This window comes from Pomacea canaliculata, linkage group LG10 (genome assembly GCF_003073045.1).
Source record: "Pomacea canaliculata isolate SZHN2017 linkage group LG10, ASM307304v1, whole genome shotgun sequence".
Lineage (NCBI taxonomy): Eukaryota > Metazoa > Mollusca > Gastropoda > Architaenioglossa > Ampullariidae > Pomacea > Pomacea canaliculata.
The window spans coordinates 6,594,690-6,621,997 of record NC_037599.1 but is presented as its reverse complement, the minus strand read 5'-3'; the positions used below and the strand labels follow the sequence as shown (position 1 = coordinate 6,621,997).

Below are 27,308 nucleotides of genomic sequence, written 5' to 3'. Positions count from 1 at the left end.
AACAAAGGCATTTTATGAAGGCCTGCTTGCCGCTCGGCGTTAGGTCTCTCCAACAGTGGGCCTCTGCGCAACTGCCGTCTGGACAGCTGTTCTTTATAATTTCATAGGGGTCGATCTCCTGTTTCTTTACAAAACCGATTATTTCATGGAGGAAAGCACATAAGACACGAAAATCATAAATATTAATCACTTTTCTCCCTGCACCAGTCGCAGAGAATAACGGAGAGAACTCAAGTTTGAAGACTCCAGGTGGGCACGAGACCATTGTAAATATGGACTTGAAGCGGAAATGCAACTTCAATTTGCACTGAAAATCTTTTCCTTTATTCAGTTTTTGTGTCTTTGACAAAACGTGCAATAATTTCAGTCGTTCTAAGGCGCACAAACAACAGAAAAAACGCCTCAATCTGAACATGGTTTCGGTGCTCTGGGGGCAACACCCACTTTTCGCTGGGAAATGAGAGTTACCCACCCATTCCCAGGGCAATAGCTGCCATTGTTGTCGCATGATGGCGCTTTACCGTGTCTCAAAGTGCGTCCATTTTGAAAGTTGCCAAGCCAAACATGACAACTTTCGACAAACATTTTTGAGTATTCGCACTTCCCCTATCTCGTTAAAAGTAAAAATAACTGAAATTGTTTTATTATAATCCATTATAACGTAAATGTGTCTTTAATAGATAATATATGATCGAAAATCGAGTTTTTGGGGTCTTTCGGAGGCATAATTTGCACTTCTTCGATAAAGATGCAGAAGTATAATGCCGAAAGGGCTGGTGCAACTACTAGCCTCAAGATTCGTGGGCAAATCTCAGCATCTGCCATGATTCTGTGTACATTAAAGGCATAAAATACAAAAATACACATGAAACGGATCCCTCTGAAGTCAAACACCTGCCTTGTAATCGGTAGCACAACGGCTTTCAGGCCACGCGTCTGTTGCCACTAGCAGCAAGATGTTGACGCGAGGCACATGTGGCCTTTCGCGCCTTATGACGTAGGATGCCATTAGGGTCAAAGGTGACATCAGTCCAATCATTTCCTGTCGTCTGCTGACAGTGTTTTTCTTGCTGCAATGCATCTGCAGAATAATTGTCTTGAACTTTCAAGTCAAGCAAGATTTTCGATGTGCTTTTAATGATTAACATTTATTTCGAAGAAAAAGGTTTAGTTCTTCCAGTATTTTCAGATGAATTGACAGCTGTTCTTTCTCTTTTTAAGTTCTATGAAAAAAATTTGTATCTTTCACTGAGTAGTGAATGGTTTGGGCTTAATGGTTGACGACAGGCCTGAGACTACAGAGAGAAAGTGTGAGTAACTTAACACAACATTGAAGAAGAAACAAATTTTAGAATTCTTAACATGTAAATATTATTATGGTTCCTTAAGTAACACCGTCATGTTTGAAATTAGAAACCTGTTTTATACCATTTGAAATATATAGTTTTGAAGGATTCTTCATCAACTCATTTCGTCTTGCAACTACCCACCGAGCTCGAGCATTGTTTAAAAAAGTTTTTTTTACATAGTATATAAATAACATACAGTGCATTTTCACAATAAATTATAGTACTAATTGATTTACATACACATCAATTTTGAATTGACTTGGTTTTAAGCAGAGATCAAAATTTTAAAGATTAAGTGATCTTATTGGAAAACTGCCTTGCCACTTTTTCAGAAGCTTACAAGCATTTGGGGATTTAGTTTGCATAAATTTGTTTACTGTCACATTTGTTTATGATGCAGTGACTTGGCATATAGTTCTTTTATACCATCATAATACAAAGTCATGTGTTTACCCACTGTTTTAAATATCTTTACAGTATTGTATTGCTATATATATATATTTTTCTAATATTTACAAATTTTCATCAGTAGATTTTGGTTGCATTTGTACTAAAATTTGACTGATAAAAAAATACTGACATTTCTCATTGCATAATGAAGTGAGATGCTTAAATAAGCAATGGATAACCCTGAGCAAGACATAAAAAATGTGAGTAAATGTATATTATCTCTGAGTCTTTTTTGTTAAATCTTTTAGAGTTCTTTAATCATATATACTAAGAGTAATATTTTTTAGCCAATTATGCTGTAATAGTGAACTGCAGGAGCTTAAAAATAAACAATGTTTTTCATCAGTGCGCACTTTTTATGTTTGCATTTTTAATTCTCTTCTGGCCGCATCAGCTGTAGAAATCCAAAGCAGAAGAAATGCTATTTTCCATATGTCCAGAACATGCTACTTTTTGTCTGTACAAAATAGTAAAACAAACAGTTAAGGTGATTTTCTCTGTGCCTGTTCTTCTTAGGTTTTTATTTAATTTCTTTTACTGTATAGTATGTATGAATATTTCATTTCATGCATAATTTTGCTCATGATTGTTATTAATACTTAGTGTGTTATACTTAAGTTGGTTAATGTGACTGCTTATTAACAGTGATAAATAGGTTTGGTTTAACATTAGAACATTAACTGTGTAACATTGCACATGTTAAAGCTCTTAGGTTTGTGTATTTAGCTCACCTATTCAGCTTCTTGGAACTGTAAACAGTATAAAGAGTGACCAAATTCTTATGACCCTAAATAATCTGATTTGGCTCTCCAATATGCCTGTGCTAAATTTGATTACTATCTACCACTTTTGACATTTTGTTTATAACTTCATGACATACTCTTTGTAACTACTGCAGGAGTAGGCATTGAGCTTCTCTTTATACTTTCATAATGCCTGTAGACTTTACTTATGATTAATCTATTTTAAGATTGTTTTTAATGTATCATAATTGAGTTTTGGGTTTTTTTTTTCCTAGGTTGAGGGGGATGAGGGTTTTGACTGAAAACGGTTTACTTTGTGGGGGATAGGGGATAGGGAGTATTTGGGGAAAAGGGTGAAAAAAGGAAGGGGAAAAGGTCTTGGCTCTGTTTTATCATAGGTATTAGTTACTGTAGTTTTTGCCCTCTTCTGTTGGTTGTTCCTTGCTGTTGAAGCCTAGGAGGCTGCCAATACACCCCATTGATAGCATTCTATGTTAGGTGCCAGATCCCTATGTTAGTTTAGTCCTTGTTACTCCTCGAGGAGCATAGGGCTGCAGATCCCTATGTTACATTGATCCTATTTTCTAGCCTAGGATTTTGCTTTGGTTTGTTAATCTTCTGTCTGTTTATGATGGAAATTTATTTATTTATTTATGTTTTGCATGTAGACTTTTCTTTATTCCTTTACCCTACCTTATGCTTGGTTATAGTTCTGTTTACGGATGAATGAAGGAAACCTATATTTCCTCTTTGTTTTCTTACTAATTTATTGTTATGCCAAGCTAGCAGTATTAATCTTTTTTTTTTTTTTTTATCCAGTTTGAACTCCTTATCTGTTTACATGGATCTAGAATCGGGATGGGTTGCCACCATTTTTACTACTAATGACAGTATATTATGTTGTATCTCTTAAGGTGGGTTGGGGCAAGAACTATTAATATTAAATACCACGTTATATCTAACACCTGTCTGAGTTCTCGTCTGTCTTGTTTGTTTTTATTTCACTCTAAACAGCACACTGAGTTGCTAAGTCTCTACAAATGTGTATGTAAGAAAATCTTTAGTTATTCTCCATTGTCTCATTTTAGCTATTTTGGATTGGTGGGATGTGTTGACAAAAATCACAATATTACAAGGTCGGTCATTTGTCAGTTTCTTAGTTCTTTTAACTTCACTTTTGTATTATTCTTGCCACCTTATTTTGTACTGCTGACTTTATGGCTATTTTTTTAAGTCTGCTATTTTTTTCTTATAGGCAAAAACTTTATGCACAACATGTTACCTTTTTATTAAAAGATCTGTTTCTTTATTATACACAGGCATTGCCAGCCATACTTGATTCAAACATCTGCATCAGTAAGGTTCAGGAAAGCCTTCAGACTAGCCTGTCTGCCCTTCAGGAGACAAAAGATGATGAAAAATCTTTCTTACTTCTCAAATCTGGCATCATCTATCTGATAAGTATATGTATTGTTTGACCACAGGATTTACTTAGCCACTCAGAAGAAGAATCAATGCTTCCAAAACAGATCAGTGTCTTGTGCTGAGAGAAAACTTCTTAGATCAAATTTCTTTATGGTCCACAAACATAATAAGTAAGAGGTTTAAGAAAATCACAAGAACTATGTAATGCGTATCCTGATGACAAGGTATTTGTTGATACCTGTCATTCCGAAGAAAATGTTTCTGTTCAGTACACATTATGACCCCCCATTCTCAAAAGTAACACATTTTAAACTGATCATTATTTTCATTAAGTTGAATTATGTTGATGAGTGTCCCTGTGTGATTGAGAGATAGCTTTATATGATGAAAAATTTTCGTGTTCAATTTGCAGAGGTACTGAAGCTTCTCGAAAAGTCCATGCCTATTCACCTGGAAAACCAGATTCTTGATCTTCTTTTGGAGAACATTATTGTATGTACAAAATTTTTTTAGAACTTTGACACTTATTCTGACGTCATGAGATATGAGGGTCTGTCAGAGCACATTTTCAGATCAATGTTTAAAAGGTTATGTTTCATTAATTCATTGATTTATTTGCTAAAACATTTCAGACTTAATTTGGTAGTCTATTGTGAACTTAACTTCATCATTGAAAATAATTTTGCACTTGGATTATCCTTTTTATATACACTTATGTATTTAAGTTAAACAAAATAATACCTTTGCTTATTTTGCAGTGTGTAAATGAAAGGGGCGTTAAATGTAAGTACATCATTTATCAAATCACATTAAAGTCGTTACATCATACAAATGAAGAGAGGTAATATTATCTACAGCAAATTTCAGATGAAGTCAACAATTGTTGATTTAGCATCTTCTGGAAAGATTCACATTCACTCATGATCAGTTGATGCAGATCATTAAGAAATTTTTAATTTTCTGAAAAACTGATTTTATTTGATTTCTCAAAGACATATTTACTGACAAAGTGTTAGACTTAATCATTTTGCTAGCAGAACATATTTATATGCAAATGGAAAACAATATACCATCTATGCATGTTGTTCAGAAGATTGTGAAGCATAGATATAATTTAGGAAGATATAGAATAATAAGTAATAATATAAACTTATGTGATTCATTGTGGAAACCATACACTGAAGTATTGATATGAGCACAAATAGTAGAATGTGGGATGTCCCCACTGATTCTCTCTCTCTTTTCCACCTGATATTTCCTACCTCTACTCTTGTCTATTGAACACATATGTGTTAAGAGAAAAAGAAGATTTTGAATGCCATGTATGTAATGTAATGACATGTATATTGAATGCAATAAAAATGTGTTAATAAAAAAAATCAGAATTAGTTTATTTCTTGTTACTCCTCAAGGAGCATAGGAATGCTACAAATCTGAATAATACCCCCCTACCCCCCAAAAAAATGCATTCTTGTGAGAATTTATAATATTGTGATTGTGTGTTGATCACTATTACTTCTTTTACAGCCAACAATTTTGCATTGCCATACATCACAGGCCCATGCCTGGACTTTCTTCTGAATGGTGCTGTACCATTTCTGTCGAAAATGGAGGTAAGGTTTATTGTGAAAGTTATCTGAGTATCCACCTTGTTCCAGTTATCCCAGGTTAAAATACTACAGTGTCAGACTGCACAGAGGATGATGATGATGATGTAGTTTTGTAACGCGCTAGTATCCGTATCACAGAGATACGCTCAATGCGCGGGGAACCCAGCAGCCACCAAACTGCAGGGCAAATGAACAACTTCAAATAATGTTAAACAAATGAGTCTTAAGATTTTTCTGAAAAGATGCAATACTATCAGACTCCTTAGTCAAGAGGGAAAGCGAGTTCCACAGAAGCGGGGCTACATTAGAGAAGGATCTGAAACCCACAGTCTTCTTGTTGGTATTCCCTGACTGAAGGTTGAAAAGTGTTTGGCGTTAGAATTCTTACTGAAAGAAAGTAGAAGAGGAAATACATTTTTTCATTTCCACAAGTCCCATCTTAAATCAGGCATGAATGTTGCCTTCAAACTAATCATCAAAAGTAGTGAAGATTTATAGATAGCTAATAGAAATAGTTAAATGTGTGGTTTAAATGCTTTTATTTGATTGACGGATTCCTGTTGTTATTTTTATCGGCACTGGAAACTTTATAAATAAGTAACGATTAAGGCTGTCATTAAAGTTAAAAACTAAAAGAGTAGACATTATAGATATATTTGGAGGTTTTATTTCAAAATTAAGTCAAATAAAAATAAAATATGCTTTGGCTGTCATTTTCACAACCATACTATGAGAATAACATCAGTAAGAATAAATATTTTGTCTGTTTCTGTAAATAGATAAATAAAATATACCAGCAAAAGCAGTACACATAGAGAAATATATTTTTTTAAATAAAAATGAAAGTGAAAAAGCTGTGACTCTCTTAATCTTTCCTTAGGTACTTAAAACCTTGAATATTGTATACGAGTCATCAACTCATGCAGTGAAACAAGACATTTTGTACAAAGAGGAAACAAAATTTAAAGTGTAAGTTTTAATTTTTAATTAAACCATTTTGTTCCTATTATTACAAAAGTTAATGAGTTTGGGAAGGGTAAAAAATGAAAATTAAGCATGTGTTCTGCGCAGAGAGAGAGAGAAAATGTGTGTGTGTGTCCAACAGCGTGTGTAGAAGTGTGAGTGGATGAATTGTGCCTGGGGGAAAGAGAGAAAGAAGAATGAGGAAAGAAAAAGAGGTGGTAGAATGGAGGAAGAAGAGGTGATGCCTGATAAAGGCATGAGATTTTTTTATGAACATACTAATATTGTATTAATTTTATTTAGTGTTCTTCAACAATTTTATCCTGTCTATTTCTGATTAAATTTTTCCAACTTAACATTCTTAACAGAGAACGATTATTCCAGCTCATTATAGACATTGGAGGTAGGTGGTTCTAAATAAAGTAAGTAATAGATATCAGTTATATAATACCTGTGAAAATAACAATGAGTTTATGTGGATTAATCCAAAACAAGTGTAGGAAGAAAATCACATTGGGCAATGTGCAGAGTATCCATACAACCTAGTTGTCAAGATTTGTTTTTGAGCATCCAAAAAAAGACATTCTAATTTACAACAGATACTAAATTTAGAAGGTATGATGTAATATTTTCAATTTTTTTAAGTATAGTCCAAGTATATTAAAAAAAAGTCTTAACGACTTCATGAAAGTTTTCTTTTTGAGAACCTCACAAACTATTGCTATTACAATAACATTAAATTTGGCATTGCCACTCTTCTTTTTGCGATTTCAGATTATGAGTTTCAGGTGGGTGTGATTGAGTTCCTTTTTAGACTGATACCACGCAAATCACGCCAAACGTACTTGCAGAATGTGATCAAACAGGCGGGAATTTTTCAAGCATGCTTCAATATTAGGGACAACTGTTTTGAGATTGTAAGTAAACACAGATACTGTATATTTAATAGAATTGTAACTATTTTTTTAAAATAAATCTTCAGCTATTGACATTTTGGGTAGTGACGCTGGCTTCTTTTTCATTTAATGGCAGTAATGATTCACTTTTTTTCTTTTTTTTTTTAAAACCTTCTATATATAAGCACTCAGTTATAAAGTTTTAAAGAAGCGTTGATATGAGAAACTGTACCTGTTGGTTTGGGTTTTTTTTTTCTCGAGAACCTATGCTTTTCAGTTAAAACTAATTATTTTAAAGAGATTCTGATTTGATTGTTGAAAATGACTTTCACCTTCAGATACCTACTAACATTAAATACCAGTAACGAGTCATGGAAATGAGATGTCACTTGTGTGTTTTCAGGACTGCCGACGATTTCTCAATCATCTTAACAGTTCTCTGTTTGCCAAAAGAAAGTATGTAACTTAAGTTCAGCTGATTTCCATATCCTTAAATATGTCTCTTCTTCTCTGGAAGTTAAAAATTTTAGGCCTGTATTGTCAAGGTGATTTGAATGTATAAGATAATTTTAAAATTTGTATCTTTAGAAATTTATTTTCAGCATCAGATGCTTTTGATTATGTCATCAGTCATTTATTTATTTGTCATCGTCATGCAAGCACAAAGTGACAGAGATTATATTTTTTAATATGGTTGTATTTTTGGGCTTGTTTTACATCCATTATATTTATCTCACAGGGTTTTTTCATATCCATGTCAAGCTATAGCTATTGGATCATTTGAGGTTTGTAGTTGTTTTATGTAATTGGTAGAAGATATAGATATAGATATACTTTAACATGCATTCTGGTTTTGTTTATTTTATTCAGCTTCATTATTTATAAAATCATCTTACAAAATACATATACAAACCTGGTTGTCTGTATTTATCAGGTTCTTTGCAAGCATTTAAAACAAATCTTTATCAAACCTACAAGTTTAAGTTTACTTTTATAAATAATGTGTACATGGGAGCTGCATATAATACATTTAAGGTGCTCATTTAAAAGTTTACTTAAATATTCATAAATAGAGATAGGGGAACCATCATTAAATTCAGAAATGAAAAGGATTAAGTATGACATTTTCAAAAAGCGTAGAAACTAAATCTTGACATTTTAATTCTTTATGCTATTATGTCAAAACTTGACAGCTCCAAAAACCTAGTGATGATGGATACAATGACTTCTGGATTGACTTCAACCAGGGTAGTCACAGAATGACTGTGTTTTGTGAAAATGCACCAACTTCGACACAGGTATATATGATATATAATATATATCATGAAGAGAGTATAGTCCTTTCTTGACAGAAAATACTTATACATTCATTGATATAGATGTGTATGTAGTGTACAGATTGAAAAACTTTGTTGAAAAATTGAATAGAATTGTATCTGTAGTATGGACCTCCTTTTTCAGCATTCATTGATGATGCTGCCAAGAAAGTGACTACTTTTTCTTATTCGGTAGTATTTTTAAATTTTTTTTTTTAAACTGTTTAATGTCACTTTCATTTTCACTAGTAAATGCATGAAAATTTAATAACTTAAAAAAACGCTATTTTGCTGCACACAGACAAGTGCTGGAGAAAGCTTTTGGGACACTGTTTCTGTCTGGCATAAAGATCTCATCAGTTTTAGATGCTGGGGTAAGTGATTTGCAAGATTTTTGCTATAGTTATCATTGTTTAAGTAAAATCCTTTTGTAATTGAGAAAATGATTTTTCAAATTGCATAACTATGAGTCATAGGTCTATCAACTGCTGTAAAAAAAAAATCAAAATGCATCATCATGTTATGACATGTTTCCCAAAGCAAATTAAGGAGTACTAAAGCCTGTGAAACAACGTATAAGGTGCATTTTAAGGTATATTTTTGAAACATTGTAACCTTTAATACCAGATGTTACAAATGTTTTGTACGATTTTTTTTCTGGACACATATCTGCATACTTGTGAGCATAAAGGATTTCTTAGAATGCACAAGCCATTAGCATTTATCATTCAGGTGTATTTGATTGGTGGGTTTTATATGGAGAATTTAAACTTTTTACTGCTTTGGTATAGACAACATGAGGGATGAAATAAATTCTGCTCATTTATGATTTTAGTAAAATAATTCCTAAGTAAAATAATTCCTAAGCTACTGGTAATCAGAGACTCGCACAATGTCTATCATGCATAATAATATGACACTGCAGTGATCCAAACCACAATAACTTGCAGATTATTTTGTTTTCCCAAAATGACTTCTTTAGGGTGTGAGTGAATGACAAACAGGTCTTGATGGTAACAAAAACAAGCCAGCAGCTATCTTTTTTAAGCCTAAATCCTTAGATTAAGACACACACAGAGTTATACAAGATCTTTTATTTTTGTAATCAATTTGTTCTTGATGATGAGCTTTTGACATGCCATATATTTATTCATGTACATGTATACATTTTAAACATGTATGCTGTAAGTATAATTAAAGCATCCTTTTTTCTTATGACTATATATATAATTGCACATAATATTATACACATATACCCCAAGAAAAAGTGTTAAAATTTAATATGTGGATTGTTATGTTTCACAGAAGAAGGGAAAATGGTAAAGGCCTGCATACTTCTCAGATCATCTGCTGACTGTTTTATTGCTTCAGAAATAGATCATAATGTTTATGTCACCATGGACAGACAGTATAATCTTGAAAATGCTCTGGTACAGACATTTACTCGGGTATGATATCCTTTTCCTTGATAATTTGTTGTATTATTGAAGTTTTATTTCTAAAATTTGATTACTAAGTCATAGTTCTTTGTTTCCCAACTGACATGCATTTCACATTCAAGATGATCATACTGGTTTGTTTAAAGCTTGTGGTTTTAAGCTTTTCTCCACATGACTAGGACTGTTCATTTCTAAAGTTTTTCTCCTTATGGGGGTCTTTTGATCCTGCCATAAAATTTTCATTATGAACAACATTAAAATGTTCAGTCTTGAAATATTGTTTCCTGAAAAGGATTTTCTGAGTCTTAGGAAATGTTTGTTGTGTGTTTAGTGTACAAGTGCAAATGAGAAAATATGCTATGTATATATTGTGGGAATTATATATAAATGTTCTTTTTTTATTGTAAAAATTATATATTTATTTGTCATATGTCTGTTTGGTCTATCTTTATTAACAGAAAAAGAAAACTTCTGATTCTGTGAATTCCCTACATATTTTGACCAGTCAGTCTTGTTTAGAAAAGGTAAGTAAACTGACCTTATTTCTTCTAAGAACTTTTTTTTAATTCTGCAGTTCTTTGCATTAGAATAAATTTTGTCTTCAGTTTAAAGTATATCGCATTATTATTTTTTGTGCAGAGTCTTTTGGTTCCATAATTTTTGGCAGATAAATACAAATAAATATGTCAATCCTGCAAAATGCAGATGCAGTAAAAAAATGTTGTCCCATGTTTTATGTAGGAATATGAATAAATTTTGTGCATAAATATGCATACACTGCTTGCTGTGGTTAGTAAGTTTTTATGGAAATCATCATTGATTTTCTTTTCTTACAGCCAGAAAACCACAGTGTGGGTGTGGAGACAGCTGCTGGACCAGAAGAACCACTTGAGAAGGAAGTAAAAAGAGTGCTCTCTGTTTATGCCTCATCTCACAAAGTGTCCATTCCCACAGACCCCATGTCTACACCTGCCAGCACCATCAGCTTTGTATCTTTAAGTTCCAACAAATCTGGGATCTTTGCAAAAAAATCACCTGAATTTGGCAAGGACATTCACAAGTCCAGCTGTCTACCTCAGGAGAAAAAAGCAAAAGCCAAGCAAAAGGTTTTAAAAAAACAGCCACAAAAATGGGATAAAACAAACACTCACATTGTCACCTGTCAAACAGTAAAGAAGAAAGAAGACAGTGGAAAAACATCCCGTAAGAAAGCTTTAGTAGTTATTTTCAGCAAGCATGCCTTTTTACAGCTTTTGTCTCAAGATGTCTGTTGCCTGTTGAAGTGCAGGACCACTGACTCAAATTTTACACTTGCGATATATGATTATTAAAGGGTTTTTGATAGGCAAAAGAAAATGAGTACACTATAGTAAAGCTTTACCTGCATGCAAGTTTTCTTTTTATGAAAGACTTGTTCTCCAGCAGAATAATGTGTTTTATATTTTGTCTGAGTACATCGCAAACTTGTTTGATTTGCACATAGTTTCTTATCTAAGTATAAAATGTACTGAAGGTCCGATTCACATATGCTATCCTTTTCTTTTTAAACACACTGCACAACTTATACGCACCATTAGGATCTAGAACAAAGCTAACATAAACTGGATTTTAAATTCCAACCGACCAGAATGTGTGGGATACGTAGTTATAGTTTACATGGATATAAATAAATTGAGCATCCTGTTCATCATTGGAATCCCTGATTTAGTTTTTTATTTCAGTTCAGTCAAAGACAGAGAGCACACCACAAGGAAGAGTAACACGTTCCTCACAGAAGTTAAAGAACCCTGTTGCCATCTTTAAAGAGCCCAGTGCTAGGCAACAAGGAACCAGGAAAACTTTAATGAAATCAAAATCTTTTGTGGGTGATTTAGAGATTATACAGACTGATGCTGAAATTCAGCTTGGTGAGATCCTTGTTGAACATGCCAAAAACAGAAATGGAATAAAAGAAACAAAGTATTTTCCAGTTTTGTAATGTTTTCCATGTTCTACTGACATCCCATTTCCAAAATTTCATTTTACCTTTTCCTCAAACAGAATCATAGCAATAAGGCACAATATAATACATTAATTTTGCTTTGGGAGTTATGGCTTATCTCTATATTTTAACAGTAGTTAAATTTCTGCTGTCTTAACATGCAGCTTGGAACTCTCATTAATGTTATTACATGTCAGAATATTTTGATGGCTAATTGCAATGAAAAAGTGTATTAACCAAATATCACTGTATGGTTTATGTCAGCATGAAAATGTTTGATTTTAGCTGGCAAAGAAGATAGTCTTTCAAGCATTGTCATTCCTGATTCTCTTCCCATGCCATCACAACTTGAACAAGAGCCTAAAGAGAATTCTGACAGGTGAGGCAGATATACTTTTCCTCCATGATTCATATTCCTAATTTTTGTCTTTTTCAAAATCTTCTTTGGCTTTAGTCTAAGAAAATGGACTACTTTACATGGCCTATTTCATCAAGTTATACTATATTTCTCAGGACTATGGACAGCTCAAATAAGCAAGTTTACTTAATTTTCTAGTGTTACTGATTTGTTTCTGATGTATAGGAAAATCAGACCAGAAAACAAAGAGTGTGAAGCTGTGCTGAAGGGAGGTGAATGCATGCAGAGGGCTGAGACATTCAAGATGCCTGCTAGCAACCAAATAACAACAACTCAGCAAGATGGCAAGAAAGATAAGATCACTGAAAATGTGTACATAAAACAAATGGGACCTTTGTGTGATTCAGCAAGGCAAACATCAATCACCAATCAACAGCCACAGTTATGCACACCACTTGTTCAACCTAAAAAATGTACCTCAGAAATAGCTCCCTCAAGTCTGGATGAGTTTAAAGACACAAGCTGCAAAAAATTTCGTAGCAAAAGTTGCCTTAACAAAAGTTATTGTAGCAGCATGTCAAAAAAGTCCAGTCATAAAGAGGTGTCAGAGTCCAAAAATCTTGCCTTTGACACTTTGTCTCCAGTAGATGACCAGTGCATCTTACCAGAATGTGGAAAAAAGCAAAAGCATATGAACCAAGAAATTTCAGAGGAGCTGGCAAATACAATCCTATCAAAAGATACACAAGAACCAAAAAGCTCAGAAAAGCAGGCATTTCTTCCATTTGTTTCACGGAATAACAATTTTGATACCAGAGAGATCCAAACAAAATCTTATTCCAAGTATCATGAAGATAAACCTATTGGCAAACAGGAAGTTACCATAGGCACAAATCAATGTTTAGGGGTTTGCATGTCAAAATCCACTAAAATGACTAAAAAAAGCGAAATTCTTGTAAATCAGACAGAAAACCTATACAAATACAATGATGATGATGAAGATAACACAGATTTTAGATTTGATAATTGTCAGGACCTCTCTCTGCAGACCAATGATGATTTTCAAATTAAAGACTTTAAACCATGTAAAAAACAAGGCACTGACAGACGCAGTAAGTCTGATAAAGATACCGGCAGCTTGAAAATGTTTTCAAGGGAAAAGGTTAATGAGAATGTTCATAACTTAAGAAAGCAGCAGCGAAAATCATACAAGGAATATGATAAATTTTCTGAAGATGAAGAACCAGGCGTATCAAAGATCTCCCAAAACAATAAACTCTTCCAAAATCTTAAGATTCTGACATCATTCAAAGACACAAAATTTGTATTCACAAGTGCTGAGGAAAGGCTGACTGGCTCTAAAAAAAAATGTGTAAAGATGTTTGCTATGACATCCAGCCAGAGGAAAAGAGAAAGTGGGGAAAAAACGGTCAATCATGACCAAGATCCATATGACTTCAGGGAAGATGAAGCTGAAATATCTAGCGTGCTGGGTCATAAGTCAAGCATCAATAAGGGAAAGAACCATTCAGAATTGGCAAATTTTTGTACTTTTGACAGTGTCAAATTGTCAAGGAGGTTATCTTGCAGTACAGAAGAAAACAAATTGAAGAGAAAACTTACAAAAAATCATAACACTCCTATCTGTGCTGGTTTATTTATCAATGAAAAGAGTCCTTCCAGTTTAGGAGCTTCAAGCATAGATTCTTCACCCAAACTCTTCTTCAGTCAGGTATGCTCATTAGTGCAATTTATCATATTTTGTATATTCAGCTTTTTTTCTCAGTTAGTTCAACAAGAACAGACTATGCAATGTTTTTATTTTCATAAATAGAATAGGACAAGGAAACGAAAATGTGACCTCGTACTTGTATGTGGTGCTATACCTGTCCATGTTTACATGTATTTATGCGTGAATATACATACATTCAAAATACTTAGTGTAGTACGCACACCAGTTCTAATGGCAGTTTTCTTTGGAGCGTCTTTTTTTTAAACTTGAGTGTAATTTTCAAAACTTCAAGATTTCTGTACCCTTATCTTATCTATATTTATGTAGCCAAAGAAGCCCAAATTAACATCTGGCCTTCAACGGAAAAATAAATCAGAGAAAAAAACAGCTGGAATGGAATCTTCAAAAAGCAAAAGGTAATATATTAGTATATTACAAAATTATATCAGTCATATTTTAAAATGTCTTTGATATAGCAAAGTTGAAAAGAAATTTAAAGACTGTTATAAACGAGCATGTCAGATCTAAGTAAATTAGATTAATGTGTTGCATGACTTAATCTGTTTTATATATTATTTTTAGAACCAAAAGGTTACCAGAAAAATGTAGCAAGAAAAGAAATTCAGCTTCCATAAGAAAGGTACGGGAATTATTACTTACATGTTTACAGTATTCAAGCTATAACAAACATGCTAGTATAAATTTCATCTTTCTGAATGTTGTGTTCAAGATCTTTAGTGAAAAATGTTTTTTCTAGGTGGATTAAAGTAATGTCTACACTCTGTTTTTTTAAGTCTAAGATCAGTAAAGAAGCAGCACCTACAAAATTGAGTTTTGGAGATGATATCTGTGTGAGTAATAGGTGAGCACTTTCTGCAGTGAAGTTCTTGGAGTTCAAAACTTTTGTTTACTTGCATTCTGTTTTCTTTATTCAGATGCTGTGTGTACATTATGTTTTTTAACTTGCTTTTCAAGAGGTAAAAAGCATTACTGTAAATATGCTGTTAAATGTTTTAGAACCCTTGGTATATTTAATTTATTAACATTGACTTTTAGCTTTGGATATTTCTTGTAGCTATTGTTACAAAAAAGTTGTTTCTTAAGTCACCAGGGTAATGCATTCTTTTCAAATCAAGTAAGCATTTGCAATAATTTATTTTCACATCCAGAAATGATTTATAGTAAAATTTGTTGTGAAGAGAATATATAAAAATTAGCATATTTAGTATGGAATATGCTACAACCTAATCCTTTTTTCTGCATGATGTTTTATAAGCTCAGTAATAATATGACAGCAGTGTCACTCTAATATCTTAGGATCTATGGATACAGAGACTAAATGTTTTCATTAAACAAGATCTCTTCTTTTTTCAGGAGTGAGTTAAGCTGGATAGCAAAGCATTCTTCTAAATTTAAAGGCGACACAAGACTCTCAAAAACTTACAAGAGAAAAATTATGGCTAATTCTGTCTCACCTCAGCCTCAGCATGATCTAGCCTGTAACAGAGTCAGTTTGGATGTCATTCATTTGAATGTGATATGTTAAGTGACACTTATAATATTCAAGCAGCATAACTTCCATGAAATTTCAGATATTTGCATATTTTTGTTCTCGTTATTCTCATTCTGTTATTTAAATAACTGATTAGTAAATAGTTTATATCAAGTAAATACAAAAAATTAGATTATGTCTGGAAGGAATTAATCTGAGAGAACCAACTTTTATTTAGAGATATCTGTCCAAGGTTTTATAATAAATTAGTCCTTTTTATCCTTGATAAAGAGCGCCATATTATTGCATTGCAGATTTCTACACAAGCTAAAGTTCTACAATCTAGTCCTCTTCATCAAACTGTTTTAAAGAAGGGGAGGAGCAAACCACACGACAGTCCTCTGAATGTGACTATAAAAAAATCTCCTATCACAGTCGCTAGTTTTCCTAGTATGTTTCTTCACTTTTTTCCACATCATTTTTGTCACATTTATGCCACACACTTTTATGACAATTGTACATTCTTTCACCAAGTTACAAAGATTGCTTTGGACTTTCCACATCACATTATATTGATTGTGAATTATATATATGGATTGCTGTCTTTCTGCCAAGACCAACGCTTCACCTCTTGCGAAGTTCTCCGCTGTTAGTCTCAGTGAGCCTAAACAAAGAATGTGAATAAACTGGAAGCTTTGTCGTCTAATGCCTCCTTTTAGTAGTTAATCTAAAATCTGAATAAACTGGAAGCTTTGTTGTCTAGTGCCTCCTTTTAGCAGTTAAGTGGAAAAAAAATCGTCTGCCAGCAGTCCAGTAATACAAGTTCGTGGTACAATATAGTCTCCCTTGCATACACATGCTACTGACTAGTATTTCCCTTGCAGGCACACCAAACCTGGCCATTATCTCCAATTCGTACATGAAAAGTGATCACATTACACTAGAACTATCAAGGCATGATCCATGATCATTGCCCTGAATTGCCCTCTAGGGATTAATAAAGTATTATCTTATCTTATCTTATCTTATGATCGATGTATTTGTCAGTATTGTCCTTATATTTTCTTATTTTTGTTTGCTTTGCTGGTTGGTTTTAGCATTCCAATTATCAGGATGAAGTGAGAGATGGGGTGATGCATATTTCTAATATAAGAATATGAGAATATATCAATTAGTGGTTTAATTTATTATCTTTGATCAGATGATTGTGTCTGTATTTCAAATTCATTCTTTTATTTACTTCCACAGCAAGTGAAATCACTAAGACAAAGAAAGGCACACAAAAGGTATTTGTTGGAATATGTATGCAACATTGTATTTGGGTATAATTAATTTATTTGTGCATGTACATGCTTATGTGTAGTGTATGTGTGTAGACATTTTGTAAAAATCATGAGCTCCTCCATTAAGAGAAGGTATCTGCATAATATTTGTGATTATTAGTACACAATAAATAACAAGAGAAGCAGCATTAGTAGGTGACTTCCTCAGCCACCACTGAGGATAATTTTGTAGTCTATTGTGTGCTTTCTCTCTTCTCAGGCCATCAGTATCTCTGAAAACAGCTCTTCACAGAACTCCCAAGAAAATTCTAGCTTCTATTTGTCTCAGTTGTGCTCTGTTGGGAGTCAACAGACGCAGGTTGGTAAATTAAAGATTTGCTTTCTTTGAACTAAATATGCACCCATTGGGTTGTGCATTGTTGAAGCAATCTTCTGGACATATATCAATCAATATCAATATATATTTGAAAATAAAGCTGATGTGGTGTTTTATAAATTATCCTCACATATTGAAATTCTCACAAAAAATTAAGGGCCACAAAAACTACCTCACAAAAACCAATTGCAACAAGTATGACTGTTCAAGTTGTAAAATACTTAAATTTAGTCATAACTGACAGTAAAATATGAGAAGAATATTTCTTGTAAACCAGTTCCATCCCCAGGTATATGGATACTCGAACAACCCCATCCCTGAATTTAAAAAGTGCATCTTTCTCACAAAAACTGAACAAGTGCAACTAGAGTCACGAGGAATGCCTCGCCATTCTTGCTGCAAAAATGTGAAAACTGGAACAGCTAGACCATCTGTTGTCTGTAGGAAGCATTCATTGTCTGCTATCAATGGATTAATCAGTAAAGAGAATTTCACCCCATTGCTACCTTGTCCAACACTGATGACATATGCACCACTGCATACAAGCTTGGTGAATGCTTGTGTCACTGGCACACTGCTATGCAGGTTATGCTGTTTGGAGCTGTAGAGGGTCTGCTGGCTGACATTGACGTATGCTGCCCCTTTCAGGTCTCGGACATTCTGTAGTGCTAGTTCTGCTGCATAGATAGTTCACCTGTCACTCAAATTATTGTGATGAAGTTTTTCCCACATTCACTGAATGGTTCTCTTTAGCCACTGGGACACTTCTTTGCTTCAGAGCTCTGCCGCAGTCCACCAGTGTCAAATGTCTTCTTGGGGATGTACTTATTTTAGCCACATTTCAATACTCCTTCCTGCTAAATAACCAGGGAAAAGTGTTCACACTACCCATGGTTTTCACATGCATAATGGACACTTTGTGGAAAGGTTTGGTTTACCAGTATGGTTGTATTTTCTGTAGTTATTATGCATATTTAAACTCAAATGCAGTAAGAGCAAAATAAGTTGTGGTCATTCAAGTACAATGTCCTGTCACACTTCATAGTTTCCAGTTCTTTTACCAGTGGTTTACTTTACTGCATGCTTTATTTTATATTGTACTCAGAAATTCAACTGGCCCTTAACTTTTTGTAATATACAATCATGCTTTTCAGATGATTTGTCATATTTCAATGATCATTTGATTGTATAAATGGCTCATCTCTCAAAACTATCTTAATGTAATTATTAACAGAAGACTGCAGTCCTTGATGGAATAAATTTTTTGGATTATATTTTGGAAGCCTTTAACTCCAAAGGGTGGAATATTGCACAGAACAACCAATCACAGTAAAATGTGTTACTGTAGTTAAAAGAATGAACCATTTGTAATGACATAAGTTCATTTAAATGATTTTCATTTTGTTTCAGAATGATGGGAATTCACCAGCATGCAGCTCTTATGATGTTAATGAGACTGGTAAAAGACTGCAGGCTTGGAAGAAAAAGACTTTGTTGATATCTCCTAAAACAAGAGACATAAATACTTCAGCTAAATCAGAAAAACATTGCAAAACACAGACAGCAAAACACATGGAATGCACTGAAAACGGTGACTATGATAATTCTAATGGCAGTGATGAGGCTGAAAATCTGTCTGCTATTGACAAAGGCTGCATTTCTGGTAAGTCATAAGGTAGGACAGTCATCAATTAAGATAATTAATATATCATAAACTCTATCATAACTTCTTTTATGTTCATTTACAGGATGGAGAATTACAGAATACTGTAATAAGGGATGTGATGCTTGTAGTTTTAATGTTTTTAGCTACCGTCATTTTGTTCTGTTTTTTTTCTTATCCAACTTCCATATGGATTTATGTTAATGTTCATTAATAGTAACTTGTTTATCAATCATAATCATGATTATGTTTTAGACAGTCCCGTTATCGTGGTTGCTGTATGTACCTACTTTGTGCTGTAATTGGTGTCTCTTAAGAAGTTGCAAGTAGTCTAGTCAAGCTAACAAAATCTCTCACACTGTATATATGTGTGTGTTTGTGTGTGTGCATGCATATGTCTTTTTCCAGGTCCTTCTTCAAGAATAAGACCTTCCAAATCGCAGGTAAAATGAAAATATATATCTTTATTTCAATAACAATGATATGGGTTATTTAATTATCTAATCTTTCTTTGCTGAGTTTCATAACAGGATATGAAAATTAAGAAAAACTTTAAGGTAATATGAATATAAATAAATTTGTTGAGTAAGGTCTCGTGGGCATGTAGAGGAGTCCAATGAAGGCTACTGTTCATGGTGTCTATTCTCAGTGTAAGTAAACACTACTTGGTGTTGTAAAAAGTAGGATTGATCCTGTAAGTACTATATTATGTAAGAAGTACGATTGATCTTAGTAGAAGAACTACTCAGTAGCAGGTCGTGTGAACAAAGAACTCCCTAGAGTACCAGATAGCCCTTTTTCAAATTTGTCATGCTCATGAATCATCAAGGATACAGACAAAACCTTCCAGACTAGAAGGGGATATCAGTTGTCTTAAAGATATTAAGTACAAGGGAAGACATCATGCTAAAGGAGGACAGAAAGAAATTACAAAGAACTGCCGTTTTATGTGAAAGAAAATAAAACAACAGAGATGTTTGCTCAGCACAAAATTCAGAATATAAGAATCAAAGTGACAACATCAGTTTGCAGCCACATATTAAGATGGACCCAAGTCAAATGGCAAGGTTAGGATGATCTCACAAATGAAAGTCTCTGAAGTGAAAATTTTCTACTTCCTCCAGCTTGAGGAGACAACAATCTTCTGCAAACTGAAGTGAATCGAAGCTTTTGCCAAATACTTAAGGATGAAAAGATCCAGGAGCTGACCATATTTATAACTCCTTTTGGAAGGGTTTTTTAAAATAAATATTTGCTGTTTGGAATTAGTTCCAATACTAGCAGGAATTCCAGATATCATCTGTGAGGTAGATGATGTTCTTGTAAGGTAGGAGAGAACAAAACATGACCAAAAACAGAAACATCCTGCAGAGGATGAGAGAATTTGGAGTGACACATGACATTTGGAAAATCCAGAGAAGATCAAAGTCATCCAGAACTTTCCTAGACCACAGAATGCCATAGACTTGTGTTACCTGTTGGGCATGTACAATCATACTAGAAAGTTTGCACAGAATCTTCCAGACACTACTAATCATTTAATGATCTTCCAAAAGAGACAAATATATGGATTTTGGATGAACCTCAAGAACATGTATTTCCAATTCTCAAAAAACACTGATTTATTCTGATTTATAGCCTAGAGGAATCGGAAAAAGTTTACACATAATTGTCATGTGGTTAGGGGAGTGTACTTCTTAAGCAAGAAAGCAATGATCAGAAACCGAAATCAGAGTCTCTAACCAAGATGAACAAAGATGTGCTGAATATTCATGGTGTCTGTAAACGCCACAAGTTTTCAGACTTCAGACTTTACTGGGAGGTGAGGCTGCTTTTTGAGTGGATTAAAGGTATTTTTGTCTTGTTTTCGATAAATGAAAAGATGAATTATGGTTCAAATGAATTTTCTTTTGATTTTTGGGGGTGGTTGAGCAAATGCAACATAGGTGTTTTGATCATTGGTTTAAAAGTGAACATTGGTTGGAAACTGGTCCATTGTCTTATGCTTAATTTCATCTTAATACCACTAAGGAACAGTGTGATAGCTCTGATTCAGAGCAGTGCATGAGTGATGAAAGCTCAGAGATGCATCTTCTTCCAAGGCGACTGTTTACTGAAGATAATGCCATCTCAGGTAATCTGTAATGTTTTTAATCCAGAATTTATAGAGTATTTTAAAAGTTTGAAGTAAGGTAAAAGGGCCATATTTGTCTACATTTTAAGAAACATTCTCTATTTGTGTATATATATATATGTGATATTACAACTGCTGCTAAAATCTAAATAGGACTGTTGCTTTGACGTGAAGTTTTGACATTCCTAAGTTGTTGATATAAAATCACATAAGAACATATGTAGTATTGGCTGAAAATATTGAGTTGTTTGTCAGGTTAACTGAACCTAGCTGTTGCTAAATACTGTGTTGGTAATAACATTATAACTGAAACTTTAAGTGAAAATGAAACAAACATTCCAGTTGTGCTAACACTTTGTCACAAGCTGAAATGTCATGAGTTTTTCAAGGAAGGTAAAGGAGAGCTTCGGGCTCTACCATCCATATGCAGCGTCCACTTATGCTCACTGCCTCTACAGCCATTAAAGCAATAGGATTCCTTATCTTTTAAGAATAGTGGAAAGAGAGAGTTGAGCAGCTTTTCTTCTAATTAGTATGCACTAGAGGCAGTGATCCATTTACGATTTCACTATTCCTTTGTTTATTAGCTAATCATGTAAGATATACACATATACATATTTGTACATAACAGAGACTAATAAGAAACCAGAGTCTGTTGATTGAGTGTCAAATTTACAAACTTAAGTTACAGGAAAGAAGAATCTGGGTTCTGCACAAATGTCATATGCTGGTGATGGAGAGCAAACCACAACAGACAAACAGCAGATGGCCAGCACTGAGGCTTCCTTGTCACAAATGGATCTCTGTCCTGAAGAGGAGGATGGAGAGAATCCAGAGTTTTCACTCAAGAAGGTTTCTGCAGTGCTCCAAGGATTTAGCAATGACTTACAGACACAAATAAAGGTATATTCTTATTTTTCTTTCTTTGATGCTCTTCTTTCTTTTATGCATTCTCTGTACAGGTAGTCCTCGGCTTACGACGGTCTCGAGTTACGTCGTTTCATGGTTACGACGCTTCATACGACGCTCATTCCGACTTACGAGGTTTAGCGTCGTACACTGTTTATTACTGTTACAGCACTTACAGTACAGTATTTCATTATTAAACGTACTGTACTGCACAATATTTTACTGTACTTATGTTTATTGATAATTATGTAGGGTACTGTGTTAGGATAGGTGTTTGGATAGGCTAAGTGTTTGCAGTACTGTACTGTTATTATGGGTGTGTTTCATGTTGTCCTGTCCAAAGTTCATTTATCCATGAAATATATATGCAACCTGGACAGTCAGGAATCATTTTGTTGTTGAAACATCCTGTGCAAGTGTAATTTAGCGACACCTGTCCATGACATAAGTGACATTTCAAAGACATTGACAAAGAAGTTGTTAACAATGTTTTCAGCATTTACAGTATTTTTTAATCCACTCTGAGTACACTTCTTGAAGTTTTAGTTATAATTAAATTTAAATCATTTGAAAGAAGATTGTTAATTGATAATTTAGTAATAAATATAAATACTATGACTTACTTTAAGGAAAGAGAGCTACAAATTCAAGATCTCTCACAAAATGCATGGAGGCTGTCCAGCAAGTATGTACACCACATGTGTCTGGAAGAAAAGGATAGAAGGTATTTGTTAGAAATGTTATTCTGTTTTCACCTTTTTCTAAATTTTTAGGCAGTAGACTTAACAAGAAAAATTATAAACCCCCAAACCCTCAGTTGGATATATTTATTATAAAAATCCTGTACAAATGAGGAAACAGGTGGGTTGCATTGTACTATTCTTTGTTGAAGTGCATCTACGATATGACCATGGGAGACCTTTAGCATTGTCATGACTTAATGTGCCTAACCATGATTCTGATTCACTTTTTAAAGGGAAAAAATAGTGAAGGTTTTCCAAGAAAAAGTCAGCAGTGAACTGTCTAGTCTTGAGAGAGACATCTCTGCACTCAAAGAAGCTGAAGCAAAGACACTGGCAAGTATTATTTCTTAAGTAGATCAGTGACGGACAAACAATGAAAGACAATGTGACAGTTTAGGCAAATGACTAAACTTACTACAAGATACACATTATTTTTTCCTTCCCCCTTGTTAAAATGTTTTTAACATATATTCTTTATGCTTACTAACATATGTTTCTTCCTGAATTTCCCAAATATTTAAAAAATTATAAATTATATTTCACAATTTTTGTCAACCTCTATTGCGAGTTCAGGTGTCTAAGCATGTGTACCTCCCCATAATATACATTACAGTCAAATCTCCCTACTATGCCACCCCTCTACTATGCCACTCTCGCTATTATGCCACTTTTGCTCGGTCCCGACTATAAATTCAATGTAAAAAAAAAATTACTATGCCACCCCTACTCTCGCTACTATGCCACTTTTTTGTGATTGTTAAAAGACACAAGTTGTGAAATTCCACGCAGTGCTCGATTATTATACTCTATGGTAGTGTGGGACATTACAGTTAGGTGGATGGAACCTAGCACGCACACAGGGAGGGTGGAGGCTGGCGATGGGGGGTGGTCGCTGGCCGGGTGACATCCACGTGACAGAGGGAGAGCGGGAGGGAGTCGACTAGCGACAGGATGCAGGTGGTTGGATGTGGTTGGGAGGGGTGAAGGATGAAGAGGTGAGGGGGAGAATGAGAGGAGACAGCTAGCGAAGCCGACGATTCTTGAGAGCATTGGACTGACGGGTAACTTGAGCAAATAAAGCCGTTTTTACGAACCCTCTCTACTATGCCACCCTCGCTACTATGCCACTTTTGCTCGGTCCCGGTAGGTGGCATAGTAGGGAGATTTGACTGTATGTCATAAAAGAGTCATTAAGTCACTCATATGAATTGAATGTGATGCAGATAATGTACAACTGCACCCATTGTTGCACAATAATAATAATAGAGTGAACTTAAAAAGCGTCATATCCCAGTCTTATGGATAGGCTCATGGCACTTTACAGAAATAAGACACATACACAAATGCACTCAACAAATATAGAATGCATATGAGATGAAAGTTATGTGGCCAGAAGCTGCTCCCAGTGTGCACCGTTCACTTGAGAAACCGTAATCCAGGCTATAAATGCCCCTTTCCACACCACAGGTCCCATCGTAGAACAGATCTAATAGGCAGAAGCCTTTTTTATTGCTACTCATCAGGTTGTCTATGGCAGTGGCTCTCAAATTGTGGTCTGCATGCGTGTCAGGTGGTCCACAACAGACATTCATTATATGTCAGCAAAGTGATGTTTAAATCGCCAGATACACTAATTAGTTCAGTATTGATTTCAATTAAGTTTTAATTTTTAATCAAGTCCTCATTTGCATAAAATGCTTGCTTATCAAGTCGTTATGTCACACCACATCATCCATTACCTCTAGTAATGCAGTGCACTTTTTAATTTTTTATTTTTATGTGTACTATGCGAATTATCATTTTACTGTCAGAAAAGTACATTTAGTTTTGAATTGTAATGAAACAAATGTGGCAATTTAAATTTGAAATTGACGGTACAAAGTGATTTTAGACCTCGGTGGTGCACCTTTTTTTTAGGTTTTTTTTTTTTTTTTTAACTTTAGTAAAGTGGTCCGAGGTCCAAAATACTTTGAGAACCTCTGGTCTAAAGAATGCCTATTTGAAAACCCAAAACGAGCTCATAAGTCACCAGAAAAGAATCAGAGCAAATCCAGAAAGTAGTTTCAAGACATTCAACTGTTTGTCAGCCTTGATCGTGAGTCGCAAAACCAAGAGCTTTAGTTTCAGTGAAAAATATTGTGAAAACACTGCGATAATCTTCATCAGAAAATGATATAATGGAAGATACATGTCTACTGCATGTATGCACAAGCTTTTTATTTAAATCATACATGTGCCTTTTTTAAGGAAGGGGAGATACATGCTTGAGTGGACATCTGAGCTCATAATATCTCCTATAAAGAGTAAGATTTTGGTCCTGGTATTTTGCAGGATATATATTTGCAGCAACTGAAAGTCCTAAGAGATTATAGAGAGAAGGCTCCAAGCAGGTAAACGTTCTTTGAGAAATTATTAAGCACAAATTACAACAGACAATTAGATTAAATGGCATTTGTGTATTTTCTTTTATCTATTGGCGCATTTAAGTTCATGTGCAGTGTCCTGTAATACTCTGTATCTGTGGAGCAGAGTTAAAGCAATGAAGATACAGCATGCTGATTTCTGGAAGGAAACAGTGGAACTCACTCAATACAGTTATCAGACACAGGTGGGTAATGCAACCATCTGTAATGTAACGCATCAAGTTTGGAAACAAACAGTAGATTGCTGTGTAAGGTGGGAAAAACAGATGAAACTTGCATTTTGACAATTTCCTCTCAGGATGTGATCTACCTTGGTCGTGATGCTGCTTATTATTAGTATTTCCCCCCAACAGTGATGTGTCAAAGCTAATACCTGTATCTGTTTACATGTTTGTTGTTATTCTTTGCTACTCCTTGAGGAGCATAGGGCCACACAAATCTGCTGCATTTTAATGTAGTTGAAAAAAAATGGTGGATGCATGTGCAATTGAAATATTTTTCGTTGATTGATCAGTCATGATCAAAAGAACTAAAATGGTTTCTGGTGACAAACTGTGTATTAATATCAGACCAAAACATTTCTTCTTTTACAGCAGTCTATGCAGTCCCAGTTAAGAAAGAATATGAAAATGCTGGAGAAGAAATTCCTTCTGCAAATGGTCAGATATTCTCATTCAAATTCTTTCCACGTCTTATTTTTTAAGAGAGTTACATAAGGCAGCATTTTAATGCTGGGGAAGTGTAGGTCTGGGTGTTAAACATATAACCAATTTATGTTCATAATCAAACTTTAGTGCAATACTAGAACTAACACTGATTACAACTAACAGTGATCTTATATCTCCTTACAGCAACACCAGCAATTGCAGAATCTGAAGAAGTCTCTGCAGAAGCTTTTTTGACCATCAGACTTGTCATTTCATAACTGCTAATTTCTTGGTTTGACATTGCATGTGGATATTCTTGCAAATGGCACTGTATTAAACAATGTATGTTTCCTTTATGTAATTTGGCATGCAATTGTAATCATAGTTAGGTATTTGAAATCGATATACAAAGGCCAAGTTCTCACAAGTATTGAGAGGTAGAATGTGGCACAGGAAAGTTAGTAGTTAAGGGCATGCTTGAGCTGCCACAGCATCACATTTCCACATTCCTACCTTTCCTCATTGGGCTTATAGTCTTGAATGAATTGTATGCCAGCATTTTTAATAACATGTTATCCATAAGCAAATGATGTGCATTCTCTTCCATGGAATACCTACTTGCATCCAGAATCTTAGAGTTTACAAAAGGTGTTGGTGTTGAAGATATATTTCTTAAATGTTGACCAAGATTGTAGATAAAGATATCAACCTTAATGCCCTCCTAAGACAACCAATCAAATTGCAGTTGACCAAACAATCTAATCATTATGTGGTTTTAGCATCCAATTTTGACCAAGTATGTTTGTACTTCAGTTTTTAACCTGTTAACCACATTTTCACATTCACCTGAACTTTTCCCCTATGATTACTACATATAAATTGCCAGTCACTTGTCTGGCACATAAAGAGATGTCTTTTGCAAGATAGCTTTTTTTAAAAAGAGAAGTTTGTGTGCAAGGAAAATATCTGAACCATGAGATTAAGATTCCAGTTAACTGTGACATTTTGTCTAGAATGAAGAGTTGTTTTTTTTTAAAAAAAAACATCTCTACAGGAACAACTGACTTGATGGGAGTGGATTTTAGTCCACTTGTTGTTTATTCCTTGTTAATCCTCGAGGAGCATAGAGCCACGTTTAGTCCACTTCCCATAGCCTATTACAGTTTTTCATCCTTTTTTTTTTTTTTCACAGCAGATATCATCCTTTGAAAAAATCACCAGCATAACGCTTATTAGTTCAGCCCAGCCCTTCCTGTGCAGAATTTTCTTTTGAGATGATTGAGATGTAGAAAGTGGAGGTAATGTTAATGGCTCTTTGCATTTGTTGGGGTTTTTTTTTAAATAACCTTGAAAAAGTCGCCAACTTTGGGTATGTA

The 27,308-nt window shown here is 34.3% G+C and overlaps 1 protein-coding gene across 2 annotated transcripts; it reads left to right on the top strand.

Moving 5' to 3' along the window:
- The first annotated feature begins 521 nt into the window (after positions 1-521).
- LOC112573316 (synaptonemal complex protein 2-like) lies at positions 522-27,206 on the top strand. 2 transcript variants are annotated; one of them, XM_025253558.1, is made up of 37 exons: positions 522-1,310; positions 1,951-1,999; positions 3,631-3,678; positions 3,862-3,999; positions 4,373-4,459; positions 4,726-4,750; positions 5,495-5,580; positions 6,458-6,546; positions 6,909-6,943; positions 7,315-7,457; positions 7,840-7,892; positions 8,176-8,221; positions 8,630-8,734; positions 9,054-9,126; positions 10,058-10,200; positions 10,650-10,715; positions 11,028-11,394; positions 11,913-12,098; positions 12,458-12,551; positions 12,756-14,262; positions 14,590-14,678; positions 14,845-14,902; positions 15,057-15,124; positions 15,637-15,769; positions 16,069-16,204; positions 17,003-17,040; positions 17,297-17,395; positions 18,824-19,076; positions 19,485-19,519; positions 21,108-21,210; positions 21,896-22,113; positions 22,749-22,843; positions 23,096-23,195; positions 25,194-25,252; positions 25,392-25,470; positions 25,879-25,944; positions 26,137-27,206. In XM_025253558.1, exons 5-37 carry the CDS (start codon positions 4,406-4,408, stop codon positions 26,185-26,187), a joined length of 4,752 nt encoding a protein of 1,583 aa, XP_025109343.1. In that variant the 5' UTR covers positions 522-1,310; positions 1,951-1,999; positions 3,631-3,678; positions 3,862-3,999; positions 4,373-4,405; the 3' UTR covers positions 26,188-27,206. The 2 variants fall into 2 exon arrangements, with proteins under 2 accessions (XP_025109343.1, XP_025109342.1); XM_025253557.1 differs by lacking the exon at positions 3,631-3,678.
- Positions 27,207-27,308: the final 102 nt, after the last annotated feature.

Bases quoted from the DNA above. Each gene is read 5' to 3' on its own strand.
- LOC112573316 (XM_025253557.1), top strand. From the start codon at position 1,970: ATGGATAACCCTGAGCAAGACATAAAAAAT. The intron at 4,460-4,725 runs GTATGTACAAAA...CTTATTTTGCAG, and splicing joins TTCTTTTGGAGAACATTATT to TGTGTAAATGAAAGGGGCGT. The intron at 8,735-9,053 runs GTATATATGATA...TGCTGCACACAG, and splicing joins ATGCACCAACTTCGACACAG to ACAAGTGCTGGAGAAAGCTT.